Source organism: Glossina fuscipes, unplaced genomic scaffold (genome assembly GCF_014805625.2).
Source record: "Glossina fuscipes isolate IAEA_lab_2018 unplaced genomic scaffold, Yale_Gfus_2 1, whole genome shotgun sequence".
NCBI classification, from domain to species: domain Eukaryota; kingdom Metazoa; phylum Arthropoda; class Insecta; order Diptera; family Glossinidae; genus Glossina; species Glossina fuscipes.
In genome coordinates, this window is record NW_023998415.1 from 7,552,094 (window position 1) to 7,568,522 (window position 16,429).

Consider the following 16,429-nt stretch of genomic DNA (forward strand, 5'->3'; position numbering starts at 1 on the left):
TCATATTTGTCAAAAACCTTGAAAGTGCACGCACGTAGGTTGATATTAAAAATGGCCCAAATCGTTTGAACCACACGCCCACACCACTGCGTAAACTGAGAACAACTCTGATTTTTAAAAGGAATAAAAAATCGTTTGTTTGCTCAATACTCAGAAACTATAGCCGATAAAATCACAAAAATTTTAACACATAGTCTGCAGGTGATGGTGCTGCAGAGAAAAATTGGCAACATCTACCCAATATTATAGTGTAGCAAAATTTACTTTTTTTTTATAATTTGAAAAGGCGCAGAAATATGCTTCAAATACTCCAGTAAAGTATGTAAATTTTTTGGTCAGTCTCAAATTTGGAATCCATTTAAATATGTCCGTCCGCCTGTCTGCTTAACTTTGCAGTATCTGTGGTAAGTATTCTCTCCAAGTTTGCAAAAGATTTTGGAAGTGACTTAAGCTTTTCAGGGAGAAGCCTACAGCTCCCGCACGCCTATGCGACAAAAACTTTTATTTGGAAAATACAAAAAATCGGCCGCGTCCACTCCGTATTACGTAGCATGAAAATTTAGTTCTTTTACTTTATTGTTTTTTTAGCGCAACGGTAATGAATATAAAATATTCGGTCATGACCGAATTTAATTTTCCCAATTTGTTATCTTTCAAAAAGATTGAATCTGTTTTTTTTTTCGCAATCACAAATCCTGTTGGCTTGCTTACCGTTACGCTAATCCAAACAAGCGTGTCATCAGCTGTTATCCTTAAAACAAAGTTTCGCTATAAGTGCATGGACCTCCTGGGATCTCATGGGGTCTAATGTTATCTGCTGCATCACATAAACGAACTTTTCCCCTCTGATAGTTACTTACCATTTTTATAAGATAAGAAGAGAAGACTTGTTTACTTAATAATGATTGCGTAAAGCGAAACAGTGTGGCACCAAGGATGCAGCTGAATATTTGGAAGAGTTAAATTTGGAAAAACTGCTGTAGATTTATTTTCTGTCCCACGTTCACGAAAACTTACAGCTAGGTCGCGTCAATTTGATTTAAATAAGTCATTCACAATATTAATTATTGCAAACATATACAACACAAATGGAACGACAATAGTCGCATAATACCGATTAGGATAAGAACCATTAGGATAAGAATACGTTCAAAGTTTGGAGACTGTGTGCTCACTTACGAAGCGTACGAAAAACACCGTGAATATAAAGGAACAAGTATTTCTCTATATATATTTAGGCCCGTTTTGGCTGGTCCGATCTGAAATATTGCGGAGATAAAGAAATAAAATTTATTTTTATGTCAATTTCAAAACTTAAAGCCAACGGTTACTTGGAAATTGCATATTTTCGTAGCCATGTATATGGAGTTAATTCATTTCACTCAAAAATCTGTGCAGATATGTGGAACTTTTCACCAAAACTTGAAAGAAAATAGTTATTTCGATGCTTGTTTATTTGTATTTTGCTTCCAAAAAGTTTACATTCTATTCTCCGCTTCAACATAATAAAACGATATGTTAACGAAGTGTTATAAATGTCCAAGCGACCTGCGAAAAGAGAAGAACTGAAATGAGAGATATGTCTTAAGCCTGAATGCTCTGCTGAATTTTAATAACTCAACCGTAAACATGATTATTATTTGCCGGTATTTTCATTATCGTCTATTTGTTGTTTGTTTACTTTTGAAACTTATCCAAAAAAGAAAGAAAGAAATTAAGAGTTAAAAGAAGAGGTAAGTGGTAAGTGAATACACGAGTAAGCAGTTGATTTAATCAATCAATATATACGTTTGGGTTCGAAACAAGTGTTTAAAATAGAAGTAGTTACCAGTTGCTACTATCAATAAATTGTGTATATTTCAAGTATCAAGCCTTTGCCGGGGTCAGTTTTAATAAAGTACTCTCTCTATCAGCAATAATATTAGACTTAAACTTGTTCTTAATTTTAATTTCATAATAAACTGTTATTTTACAACAATTACAAACTTAAGCATTTTTGTTGTGCTTATTTTATAGTTAACTTACTTTTAAATACATTTTGTATATTAATTTAATATTTCTTTTAAATCAAGGTCATTATTTTTCAGAATTCTGTTAATTCCCCATATTTGCCCAATTGCAGAAAAGTCGCCCGAACGCAGAGAACTCCCACATTCTCTCTCTCTCTTCTCTTTTTCTCACACTCTCCATTTCTGCTTACGTCTCTGCAAACGAAATTACTATCAGCGATGTTAAATGCGGAGTAATTGTAATTGGTACCAATGTATGTGCAAATTTTACAATGTGCGACGATCAAGATATCAATCAATAGATGATGAAATACTTCACTTTATTGTTTCATTTGTAAGGCGTGGAAATACCGTTCAAAACTATAATACATACATTCGAACATATATTCGTAGGCGTTATAATATTCAAAGTTGATTTGGCCATGTCCGTCTGCGGATATTTTTTTTTATTAGAATTCTTAGTAAGAAAAGTGAAAACTGTACCTAAACCTATAATCTATAAGTTAAATAACTGACGTGATTTATATTTTTATCTGTGCATATATATTATCAGTTTATATATTGAATAGCCTATGATTAATTATGAAGTTATTGATTACGAAGATCGGATCGGTATTTACGATCGTTGTAATTAAAAACAAATTTTTATGAACAATTTAGCTGAAACGTATATCAACTAACCATTATTTTCTCTATTTACGTGAATAATTAGATTGAATTACACAGGATGTACGCAGCGATAAGTTTGTTGTCCAAAGAATCTTGTCGAACTATGTCTCGTTAAATTACGATAAACTGCTTTCTTTAAGAGTTCATTAACTTTTATTAGTTATAGCTTATTCCGTTTTGTGGTCAGAAGCAAGTAACAGAGAGCCTGATGAAAGGGCCGACATGTATGACTTCGTGACTATTTTTTGACTTGATATGTTGATGTCATAAAAAGATAATGCACAGGATCGAAAAGAAGGATATGTTAACGATAGCTTTTCAGAGTGATATTAATTAAAGTGTTTTATTAAGTACTTTTTAGTACTCAAATAGTACCATTTTCAAGTAAACAAAATTGAGTTTCATCATCCCTGCAGGATAGTCGTCATTATCTAGTTCTCTCAGAAGAGTTGTTTACTTTTTATCATTATTCAGCCATTTTTTGTTTTAATACAAGAGAAACATATGCTGTGAGTATCACGTTGTTGTTGCTTTGCTGCTATAACTTGTTTTTTGTTGATGATTTCTTCTAGTTTGTTAGCGTTTTTCAATGCGTTTGGTTGTTTTAACGGGTAGTCGGGATGTGGATGATGTACGCTTTCAAAACATTTCTTACTTAAGGTCGTTTAACTCTGACGTTGCATAGAGGGAATTTGGCGCTGCTTGCGGAATTTTAAACAAAATGCCGTCGGTTTCTTAGCAAAGCGTAATGAACAAAACTAAACAAAAGTTAAAAATTTATAACAAAATTAATATAAAATTTAATATAATTTGAAATAAAAAAAAAAATAAATAAATTAAATAAAAAATAAATATATATATATATATATATATATATATATATGTAAAAGGCCTAAAGCTCTTAGTAAAATTTATTTTGCGAAAGAATCAGTTAATCAGTGAAAGATATCTTAAAAAACAATTTGTTTTGAAAATAAATTTTTTCGAAAAGTTAGTTTAAAAAAGGAAAAAATAGAAATAATTACAAATATATATAAAAAGGGCCAAAATGTCTCATAAAAATTTCCTGTTTACGATGAGAACCTATACAGAATCTTATCTGTTGTGTATATGTGCCATAATATTTTTGTGTTTTACTTTGTGCCAAGCTGTGCATCGCTACGATCAGTCTTCTGCCCTCGAACCGGATATTCCATATTATCGTACATCGAGTTCAGGCGAAGTACTTGGAATATCGTCTGCTGATACGTTTCCCCATCATAATCGTTGCGAACCGATCACTATTTCAATATGTAAAAATTTACCGTACAATATGACTATTATGCCGAACTTAATTGGTCATACGAAACAAGAAGAGGCAGGTTTAGAAGTGCATCAATTTGCTCCATTAGTTAAGATCGGTTGCAGTCCGGACTTGCAATTGTTTTTATGTTCGCTTTATGTACCCATTTGTACCATACTTGAACAACCGATACCGCCATGCCGATCGCTTTGCGAATCCGCTCGGATTTGTGAAACGCTAATGAAAACTTACAATTTTAATTGGCCAGAAAATTTGGAATGCTCTAAATTTCCTATAAACGGCGGCGAAGCTTTATGTGTGGTCGAGAACACTACTTCATCGACACCATCGCCGACGCGCGCCTTACCGAAAGTAACAACGCGAAAAAATTATGCGGGCATGGACAGCCCACACCGCGATATCGGTTTTGTATGTCCCGTTCAATTGAAAACTCCACAAGGCATGGGTTATGAGTTAAAAGTTGGCGGCAAAGTAAGTCACATTTCTTACATCATTACTATTATACCTGTTTAAATGTATCGCTATGTACGATTGGCATGATTAAATACCTTACGATTCTCATTATAAATTCAAAGCTATGAAAATCTTTAAAGATATAACCGGTCACCGATTCTTTGTGAATTAGTAAAACATATATTCTTTGCACTTTTTCACAACATAAGAATTAAATCTTTGTTCTTCAATAATCTGAGTAAAACTACCTGTCATCCATTTTGTTTCGTTACATCCTTTCTAATAAAGGATGTGAATGGTTAGCATTATGCCAAATATCTTCAATTGACGCGTAAACCACGTTTTTTTTTTTTAATGTTTTGCGTTAAAGATAATGAATATAATAGACGCGAATAATCATATAAAATATAAATTCTTATGCCTATCAACGAAGAAGGAGGGTATGTTGATTTCGTCATTCTCTTTGTAACATGGATGGGAAAACAAAACAAAATTGATAATTAGTTAATGAATATCTGATAGCCGGGAAAAGTTGAGCTAAACGTGAGTGAACGTACATTTTTCGTTAGTTTTTATAGTCATAACTGTAGTAATAACTGTGTGTGAGAAGACCCCAACATCTCTGGAAAAAAGTATAAATTGCGCAAATTTTGCGAGAAATTTTATTAAAAAATTCATTTCTTGGCAAATTCACTATGTTTTCATTATTTGACCATACATTTGTTATGCTTCGATATCCAAGATTCGTTCCAAAAAGGACGATCAGAGTGATCGAGATGATCATACGGGGGAAAAGATGTTTAAAAATCTCTCAATGCTTATGTCGAGGCTAACGCAACGTGATTCGGTAAGAATTATCTCAAAGTACGTAGTTACAAGCGTCTAGACAAAGATTAAATATTTTCTTATGCAACCCTTATTGTATATGCAACACACACAAAACAAAACTGGGTTGTTTTTGAAATTTTCCTTTTCACTCTTACAACTATTCACATATCCATCGCGTATGCCTGTTAGGATTTATGACTTTTTCAATCTAATATTTATTTAGGTATCTTGTACGTACACAGTTTTTATTATTTATATTTATTTATTTATTTATTTATATATTATTATATTTATATATATATATATATATATATTTTATTTTTTTGGTTTTTCTTCAAAATTTCTATCCTCAAGTTAAACGAAATATTTTTAGTTATACACAATTGCCGAAGCGGATGATGGCATCAGAGTTGTTACAAGTCAGAGTTATTGTATTGTATGTATATCATTTGTATAACGCACAAATTGCTATCATCAAGTAAATGCGAGCAGAGATCAATCTACAAAATAATGTGGTGTACGATGTAAGTGAGTGCATGTGCGCGGAATGAATATTTATGAAACAACAAATATTCAATTTTCATTTTATCCAGCGATGAAAATGTGATGAATGCTTATTTATTCATTCATAATAGGAATGTATCTGCTGCTGCTAATGGCTGTTATTAGTAATGCGTTTATGTGGGTCTGATTATCAATTATATTGTTATGCAATCATATTCTGACATGCGGCTCATATAATTAGAGGATTAACATCAAATACGAATAGAATCGCCTTCGCTCAGATAATATGGAAGAGAGAGAATAAATAAATTTTGTATTAGCCTATCTAAGTTCTTTCAAATTAAAATATCTTTATGAATGGAAAAAAAAAAAAAACAAGTTCGGTTTTTATAAAACTCCGTCGGCGGTTAACGAAATAAATAATTGTGTACAAATGAAAGGCGTCGTTTAACTTATAAAAGATTTTTTTCTCTTTGTTAGCTCCGTACTGTGCTAAAAATTTTAAGTTTGGTTCACTGATCGAGTGCTTATTGATTGTAAAAAGCTTAACTATTGTGAATTCACTTGTGGAGCACACTTTGTTACCAATTTTAAATTAATTTGATTTCATGAAGTAAATCGTAAATTTTCGCTTACACACAAAATCGTTGCTGTTAAGGTATTTTGGTTTGGTAAATTATCGAAACCTTTGATACTTGGCTTGATCCCAGCTTGATGATGTCTTCATCAGGCAGTCCTGTCTTTATCAAATTCATACTTTCCACACTATAATAATAACTAACCTTTGTGGCTTGGCCTCAAAAAACTTTTCCAAAACGTGTCATATTGCAAGCAAAGGAAATAATTTCAAAGCTTTTTCATTGATTTTTAATTTTAATTAATTTTACAAGCAGCCCTTCTCTTGTTTATTAAATGGCGCATAATTCGTAACTAAATCAGTTTCATGATCAGGTGACTGACAAAGCCATTAGGCACAGGTAGTTAAGAAGTAGCAAGCTAATGTGCCAAAATTCGCAATATGAAGATTCCATCCGAGGTAAGTGTTTGAAATCTTATACTTACGCGTAAGACTGTGCGTCATTAGGATAAATTGAATATCCATTTTTTACTTTTATAAAAAACTAAGACATGTCCACGGGTGCGAAGAAATTGATGCTTCTATAATATAAAAAGAATATATTGGCAGAAGTTGAAGGAGTTTGGTCCTGCATCCGACATTGGCAATTAGCGTTAGCCATTGCTTGCGGCACATCCTAAACGATCTCTAAATTAGACTTTTTCGATGACATCTCTGCAAGATCGTGATAAAGTGAAAGATTCAGTTTTTTTCGATCATGAAGGCCTCTTAACTTTCTATAATAACTATATAATAACTTTTGCGTTTTTATCAATTTCCCAAAATGGGAACGGACAGGGCGCCAGTCCCTAAAACAGGTAAAAAATAAAAAAATCAAGTAAAGCAAGCAACCGCAAATCTCAACTTTACATGTTGTATAGAATCTTTCTCTATAAAGCACAAAAATGAAGTTCCAACCATTTTGACAAGGGGCGTGGCAACATTGTTAACTTCAATTCTTGAGCAAAATGAGTGACTGTACATGAACAATAAATTGATTGCAAAACTCCGTAGGATAAATCATTGACACAAAATGAAATATATTTTATGACTCTAAAGGAAGTACGTGACGAAAGTGAAAACAGTATAGACCTCGAAAATAATAATTAAACGAATTTATATATAATGATAATATATGAAAGGAGGCCAATGCATAATTGTATGAATTTTGCTCAAAACTACGTTTTAATCGCCAATTAAGTCAGCAGCCGCTGGAGTTACACAATAGGGATCTGAATTTCTTTGCACTATGATATCTTAAAATGTTGGTTTCATCTGTCATACTCTGACAGAATATGTAGCCCGTTTACCTTCAAACGAATTAACGACTTAAGAAAAGTTACAAAAAGAAAAGAAAAGAACAACATCGTGGTGAAATCTTTCTGCCTAAATTTGACGACACCCACAATTTTCGTCAGAACAAAGGACTTGAAAATTCTTACAACGAAATCCAAGTGGATTTGCTATTGCAATTCATAACGAAAAATTTGCGTTGTCTTAGTTTTACGAAAAGGACAGCTCTGTGTACGACCTAAAGGAGCGTTGAGTAATATATCATTTAATCAAGGCCGCTACCCATGAAACTCTTTTACTTTATTAAGATGGAAGTATTTAAGATAATAAGTGAATGAGCATTAAGTGAGAATAAACCTAGAAGTGACAATTTGTTTTATACGGCGGCGATGTGATGGCAGATTTTCAGGTTTGATTGGTTTAATTAAGTGCAACACAGATAAATTAAAAGGAAGTTTAGCCTCGAATATCACAGCCCGATCAAGGAATGAATCTATATGGTCCAATCGCGAATGAATTCTCTTATGAAAATGGTAGATGTTCGCATATTTTTTTTTTTTTTTTTTTTTTTTTTTTAATGTTATAGAAAACCAGATTGGAGAACATTGTGACAGCGTTGCAAATTTACAGAGTCAATCATGTGAGTTTTAAGGCGTTTCCGTGTATCAAGATATGAGACGAGGGGTTGTTAATGCATAAAATAAACAGAATTGGTCTCAGCAGCAACTTTGGAAATTCACATCTTATTGTAGGAACATGAGTAAAACATTTTCACCAGGTGTGAAAGAAAATCGGCCAATAAATCTATAGCCTGCTGAGTTAATTCGATCAAAAGCGTTATTAAAGTCAATGTGGCGTAAGACATCTGTCTGCGAGCGAGACTAACAAGCCTTATGATATGCAAATTCTAAAAGGTTCATAATGTTTGATCTGGGTTGGTAAAGTGCATGTTGGTTAAGGGGGGAAATTCACGTTTGGTGATGGAAAGCCATTTTCCGAATAACATTTGATTCGAACATTTGCCACAGAACATCGAAAACAAATTTATTAGTTGGAAAATAACACATTATGACCATTTGACGGCCGGCGCCATATGCTTCAATTTTCAGGTGAAGGATGGATAGGTACACATTTTCTGCAAGGCTAAAAGATCTTTTTGCACTCAGTTGCTTATAACTTGTAATAGCGGGACTTTTTCACACACACACACACACACACACAACAGGGGTTTCAAAAGTCGTTAATCAATGATTCCAAAATTATTGATAGTTTTATTTAAAAAAGGAAAAAAAAAAAAAGAAAAACTTTATTTAAAATTATTTCAAAGTCTTTATCTTATAAGGTGTTATGTTATGAATATTTGTTGATAACTGTCGACAATATCTGTAAATTGAAAATGTCAACATGTGCTACAGTGTATGGCTGGAGGTTGCCACTTAACTTGCAGTTAATTTTGCCACTTCAATATTGCAAGCTGCAAACTGCGGGGACGGGAACGAAAAGGTTCGCAAAAAAGAATTATAGCCCACTATCGGTTACTATGAGAATATGCAACACCACCCAGCAACAGCAGCAGCAGCAGCAACAATGACAATAAGTAGCACATGTTACACGTTACACATGGTGGTGGTGTTAAGCAGAGGCATTTACCATATAGCAAAAAAAAAAAAAAAAAGGCAACAAAATCAGTGGTTGTGTTGTAACGGAAAACAGACGAAAATGAGGTGCAGCAGAGAGAAAAATTTTAATAATAAACAAATTTATTAACCTGACTGTAATGACACTAAATGTGGGTAATTAAAAGACAAAAACAAAAAAAAAAAAACAAAGAAAGAAAAATAAATAAATAAATAGCTTATATGACTAGGAAGGTTGTGATTTATGCGATTGCGCGACAGACTACTGCAATGAAGTTTGACGTGCTACTTACAGAAGCCTACACATTAAAACATGACATCAAAAAGTTTTAAATAATTATTTGTATCATTTGTGATTTTGTTTTTTTTATGTTTTTTTGTGTATTAGTGGAGCTGTGTTTAAATTAGTTTGTCAAAAATGGAAAAATTAATGCCATAGTTAATGAACACCGCCATGTTGAACTGTCACTTTGACATATGACAGTTAAGCTCTTAAATACATCAAACCGTAACGGAGAACTGGTTCCTTTTAAATAATAAAATATTAACAAAGAATCATATTTTTACACCCAAATGCGAAGAATGGCATATAAGTTTAGTTATTCTATTTGTTCCACTCGCAGAATAAACATTGAAAGTATATCTTTCGGCATGGATCCTTAGACCGTTTTAACCGTTTGTCAAAGGTGAAATTGAAAGGATAGCTTTAATCAATTTAGTGGCACATCCCGAGCGAATGGAAATGCAATTCATTTGTAAAACAAAATTTTCAAGTAAAGTCACGTACATGAGTGCGTGCGTGTACAGCATTTCCAGCGGAAAAAAAAAAATGTAATTAAACAAGCGTTACGTTCACCTCATGTAAGGGCTTGTATCGAATCGAAAAGTATGCAAACTACATGCCCAAGTCACTGTTGCTGATGGTGTTGATGTCCCGTCGACTTTAGACAAGTTTGGCGCCGAACTGGACAATTTGATAACTATCGAGGAGATGTGAGTCTTCTACGAATGAAAGCAAAATGAAATTCGTTTCCGTTTGAGAGGCCGTCGACAATCACTTTCAAAAAGATTATTATTACTCTGTTCTAGGATAAGGATGAGATCGTGCGCATTGACACACTCAAGACACGCAAGATTATTCAATGTGATGTAACTTAAAATGTGGAAAGCCGTTATTAATTTTTGACGATGTCTTTAATGTATTCTGCACAAAACCGATAGAGTAAATTTGTAATTGAAAAAATTCGGTATAGAAAGATGTAAATGATGCCAAGTTCTTGTTTAATGGATAAGAAAAATCATACTAATAGCATACAAGATACATGGCTCACGAAATAATTTTTTGATAAGAAAAATGAGAAGAAATACTTGTATTGATACCTTGTTTAGTGAAATTAAAATTCTCTTGAGGCAATTTTTCCTTATTGTTTCTTCGAATGAAAGAAACGATAGCTTTCCCAGAAGTGAAATCATGGTAGGAATGGTAATTTTTTTTTTTTACTAACTCTGCGGCCTTTATCTGAATTGTGTATTAAGTTTAAGTGCGACATGCGGGGCTAAGTGATAAGTGTGGAGTGCATTAAATTCATTGGTCGACGAGACCGAACGATTCGATTTTTTCCTTCAAACTATACAAACTACAGTCAGGCTTTCTCGTCACACAGAGAAGATCTAATTTCTGAGTATATTATCCTCAGTGGCGATGGGAAAAATTTTTCCAGATTTGCTTTATTCCGCATGCAGCTTTTTCGTTAATATTTTCAGTTTGTTGTTTTGCTTGTGCTACATAATAAATTAAGTGCAATTATTTTGCATCTATTGAACTTTTGCGTATATATGGCTCAATAGGTATGTAAAATTCGCTGCAAATTATTTAAAAAAAAAAAAAAAAAAAAAAAAAAATCTTACACTTAATACCTTGGAAATCTTGTTAAAAATCTTGTTTGTATATAGTAAGCCCTATTTAAAAACCAGAGAATTTTGTTTAAACGCATGGACATTTCTTACTTACATATATTATACAGTGCACTGTATTCCCTTTGTATGGTACATGCGTGCCATTTAAAAGTTGTGCTTCTTAGTGATCATTACGAAAAAAAAATGAAAACGAAATAGAAGAAGACCAAACAAAATACACACACGTGCACACAAACCTCTACTGATCTGCATATCTCATTACTTGCTGCTTCTACTGCAGATTGTGCAATTGTCTCCGGATACATGATAAACAAGTTTTTTTTTGTTTTTTTTTTTCTTTTTTCTTTCCATTTATTCTCAAATAGGAACTTGGATTTGTTTGTTAGTCGTGGTGGTGGCTTCACATGCCAGTCCCGTGAATTTAAATTCACACATATCTGCCCATACATATATACATGCATACAAACAAACATACATACATATGTAGAAATGTTTTGTGCTGGCCTGACACTGAATTTCCGATTCTTCATTTGTAAATAAAACGATAAAAAAATAGAGAAAAAGGAAAAAAAAAGAAAAAAAAAAACGAGAAAAGAAGCCATAAATTATTGTTGCGACTGTTTCTTATAGAAATGGAAAAAATAAATAAAGCAGTACCAAAGCACAAACGAGATCGAGGACTGCTACTGCTTTTTAGTTCTCCAAAAGATCAACCAATAGCTTTGTACATTGTTACAAGAGACTTACATACCCATGCCTATGCGAGTTTGTGAAATGCATTATGTATGCTTTGCAATAATTTCGAAAAGTGTCCAGCATCGTTTTTATGACATGTGGGTTTTTCTTTACATTTTATGAAATATGTCTGCGATCTAATTTGAGAAACTCATAAACTATACTTTATTTGTCACAGCGCGTTAAATACTTATCAGACAGATTTCTAAATAAACTAGTTTTCTCTCTCTCTCTTCTTTTTATTATTTCTTTCACTCTGCACCACCTCGCCTTGATTTTTGATTTTCATCTTCTTCTTCTTCATCATCATCGTTTTCTTCTTCTTCTTCTCATTTGTTTTCATCTTTTTTGTCTTTCGCCACTTTCTCTTCCTCCTTATTTGCGCATATATCATGCGAGAAATATGAGTGAAGAAGATTTTTTGATATTGGATTTCAATTACTACAAAGTGTTTCTATCCTCTATTTCAAGTGCAAGTGTTTAGTAAATTAATGTTGTATTTGTTTTATATGTTACTGATAATACTGGCAATACTTTAATTGGGTTAAAATTGTATAGAGTATTACATCGAAAGACTGTGACGCGCTCTATAAACACACTGTCATTAGAAAACAACCTTTTAAGATTAAAACTTTTCTGTCATTTCGATACAATGCAGCATATTAATATATATGTTGATTAATGGCTTAAAACTATGGATAAGCAACGAAGCTCGTAGTAATATCGATACTCTATCGCTATGTAATGCCGTGCTCGAAAAGTAGTAGGACTAAGTTCCCGTCGTGGTGTGAAACATTGTGAACTGTCCCCGTCGGCTCAAATAAGTTGCAGACATGAATCCTTTTACGCATTTTATGTGGTCTTTGCGTATATTTGCACCAGATTTCATGCAAATATTAGCTTAAGTTCGCTTGGAAATTTTCAATTTTTTTAGGCAGTCGAAGGTTGGGAGTCTTTATTTCGTAATAGTCGTATAGCCGGTTTTGTATTCTTACAAATCGCTCAGTATATGAATTATATTAATCTGAATGAATCCCTCATAATGTGTTTGGTGAGCGGATGATAAGTTTGTGCGGATATATAAAACATCCAAAAAGACTTTAGATAGATCCACATTTTGTTATTTGGATCATCGAATTAAACATGTTGATCTATTTGTGTGACTGACCCAAGACCATGTATTCTTTGCATAATCTGCAGGTCGCATACGTTGCTCGACTTCCTCTTACAAACGTTTTTACGAAAGATAATCCTTTATAGAGCGACAGGGTATAGTTTATTATTTATATATGTATACATATTCTTCTCTTATGAGTATTTTGCTACCATGTAGCGAATAAAGAGCGGGACTCTCCAGACGACATATTTGAGCGCAATTTCCAAAGCAGTCGAGCGTACTTTATTTATAATTGCTATATAGGTGCAGTTGTACTGAATGCGAACATACCTAGCGCAGCTTGCAGTGACATCCTATCTTGCTCTGCCTCTTCGGTAATGGTAAGGATCACTGTGTTTATACACGTATAAGGATTATAACCGTAATAAAAAAGTGTTTACACATATACAAAATTTTTTCAATTTGGATCACAAAAAGCTGTATTTCTGATCCATTCCCATGAGAAGGTTCTCATTAAGAGTAAATCTTTATACGGTAAAAAAGTCTAATTGGCAGTATTCTATGACGAAAATAGATGCAGAATAATAAGTTTCTGTACAAGAAAATTAACATGATCTGGATCTGGATCACATCGATCCACATTTTGGACCGTCAGATGTGAGTGCTCATCACAAGTAACGCTGTATATACAAATAAAGGAAAATTTTTTAAAATTGGAAGGAGATAAGTAAAGAATTGCATTCGGCGAACTTCAATAGACGCTATTGCCGCTGCTATAATATATACATATATGTATGGTTATATTGCCAGAATTTGTAATGCCTTGTCACATATACGTCCTAATCGTAAAAAATCCCGATTCTGTATTTACAATATATTTAGAATATGCCCACAAGTACGTGCACAACTGGAACTGAAGATCGCAGAAGATGCAAAAACTTAAATTCAAACATTGAATCAATCAAATAATTGCATTAGGCGGGAAAGCGAGTGTAACAACCTAAACGTACAAAAAAAAAAGAAGAAAGGAAAGACGTAGAATGGAAATATTTAAGGAGGCTTTAAGTAGACATTAAGCATACGATTAAGCATTAAAAAAGAAATGAGCTTTGAAAAATGGCAACATCGGAGTCGCTCTCGTTAGGCTCAATTACCTTAACGGTCTCTGCTACCAACTGAAATCTTAAAAAAAAAAAAAAAAAATTTAATCTTCATGCCTAAAGCCATAGAAGTACAGGTGGAATTTTGGAAATGTTGTTGTTTTATTTTTCGAAAAAAAAAGACTGAATAAATCTATTTTAAAGATACTGTAAAATTTGGAATAAAAAAATGAAAATTGATGTGTAGCGTTGTGCTGCTTGTCGCTCTCAAAAATCGTGTTTCGAAGAAAATGCTTTTAAAATTTTGAGTACTCGTGTACTTTTACCTTTTTATATTATTCGTGATTGTTTAGGGGTCATGTAAACAAGGGAAAGAAAAATTGATTTTCTGAATATTCTTTAATGGTTTCCTCCCATCAATAATAATTAATAACAGTTTATAGGAGAGATCGATTCACAATTTGACAGAAATGTTTTGACAAAGGCCTAAGGAGTTACTTGAACATCATATTTATTCCGTAGCCTAACCAAAGTACCAAAATTAGCAAAAATTTGTGCAATTTTTATGGACTTGCTTAAGGCGATAGTTTTTTTAAGATTCTTCCATATGTTGCCTCTTCTAGTTAACAACTTGAATGCGAGTGCGTGTTGGACACTAAGAAGCAATTTATTGAGAAAAAGCCTTTATTTGAACATATCAAGCAACAACTAAGAGCTGATGTAATGTTCCGTTTGTCCTTTGCTTCGCGTATACTAAAAATAATGACTTAAAACGTTAGGTTTTTAAAAAAGTGTAGTGTGCCTCGTTTATATTAAAAAAGAAAGAAAGAAAAATAAATAAATAAATAAAAAAAGTACTAAAAAACAAAAAAACATAAAAAACATTTACCTTTGTGATCTGTAAGCAGTACAATATTGGTATTGCTTTTAATACCTTTTAAAGCCCGTGTACATCTTGTTTAAGGTTTTTGTTATGCGCCCCAAGTATCAAAGCAAAACTAATTCACTCCCACCATCTCTTCAAATTTTGCAATCTAACGCCAAAAGAAGCAAAAAAAAAAGGAAAACAGAGTCTCATTAGACTTAGCAAAAAGCACTTGGTTTGAATTTTATAGCCATCTCATAAATGTCAGTACGAAAGCCTAAATGTTGTATGTTAGTTGGTGTCGTTGCATTTTTGTTCACTTTGAAATCTTACATGCTATAGTTGCTGCTCTTTTACGATTCCAATGAAATGGAAATGTTTAAAAAGTTTGAATACACAAAACGCTAAAAGAAAATAATAATAATAATAATAATAATAATAACCTTAAACAATGGCCGCATTGGGGAAGAAAGAAAGGCAACAGAACAGAATAAAACACAGCACAGACACAAACAAAACTTTTGAATTGTGCATTCATTCAGGCCAGGCGTACTTTACTACAAGTCTACCTTAATATTTCGCTGGAGAGGGACTAAAAGACATTGTTTATGGTGAATATAAAATATGCAGTTTTATGGCTGGGACGGTGTATTTAAATTGTCAGTACTAAAAAGTATAACATCACTTATGGTTCTTGTGGCTCGTAGAGCTTTGTTTTCAGTTTTCATTGCATTGCTAATAATTTTTATTGGGTAAAAGTTGTTTTCCTCAACTATTCCGTCCACTATAAATGCGGATGAAACTGATATTTGGTTATGTCGATATTTGGGGCCACCTACACAGAGTCAACTTGAATATTTACTTTGCCTCATTACAATTTTTCATGTGTGCGTTTACCACATATATGGTTCAGACTGTGCAGAGCAGCGTAAACATGAAATTGAATGATTTATGGAAAAAATTATATTAACGTGTAACCTGCCAACTTGTTAGCAATATTAGCTTTAACATGCAAGCCTAGCAAAATCTAAAGGATCCGAAGAACATAAATCATGGTATGGCGTGATCGGTTTATGGTTTTTTTTTTTTTTTTTTTTTTTTTTTTTTTTTTTTTTTTTTTTTTTGGAAAATTTAAACTTTTAAGTCAAGAAAAGTTTATCTTACAATAATTTTTAATTGCTTGCACTTCCATCTAATATGTTTTTAATTGGCTTACTACAATTCGTTTTCAATTAGAACGCGTACAGAAATCGTTTTGATCAGCGACGTTACTACCGGAGTTACCGGTTATCGGTTATCTAAAACTATCATGCAAATCGCAATCGTTACTCACTTCTCCCTCTCTTCTTCCTTTCCTCCTCATTCTCTTTTTGACGTCGTCGT

General features: G+C 32.9%; 1 protein-coding gene across 4 annotated transcripts in view; it reads left to right on the forward strand.

Annotated features, from left to right (window-relative positions):
* Nucleotides 1-3,537: 3,537 nt before the first annotated feature.
* The window catches only part of LOC119631888 (frizzled), a 193,749-nt gene continuing 180,857 nt past the window's right edge, over nucleotides 3,538-16,429 (forward strand). For all 4 annotated transcript variants that reach the window (XM_038024448.1, XM_038024446.1, XM_038024445.1 and 1 more), the window contains exon 1: nucleotides 3,538-4,452. In XM_038024448.1, the coding sequence (XP_037880376.1) occupies nucleotides 3,727-4,452 (726 nt within the window). In that variant the 5' untranslated portion in view covers nucleotides 3,538-3,726. The remainder of the gene's footprint in view (nucleotides 4,453-16,429) is intronic.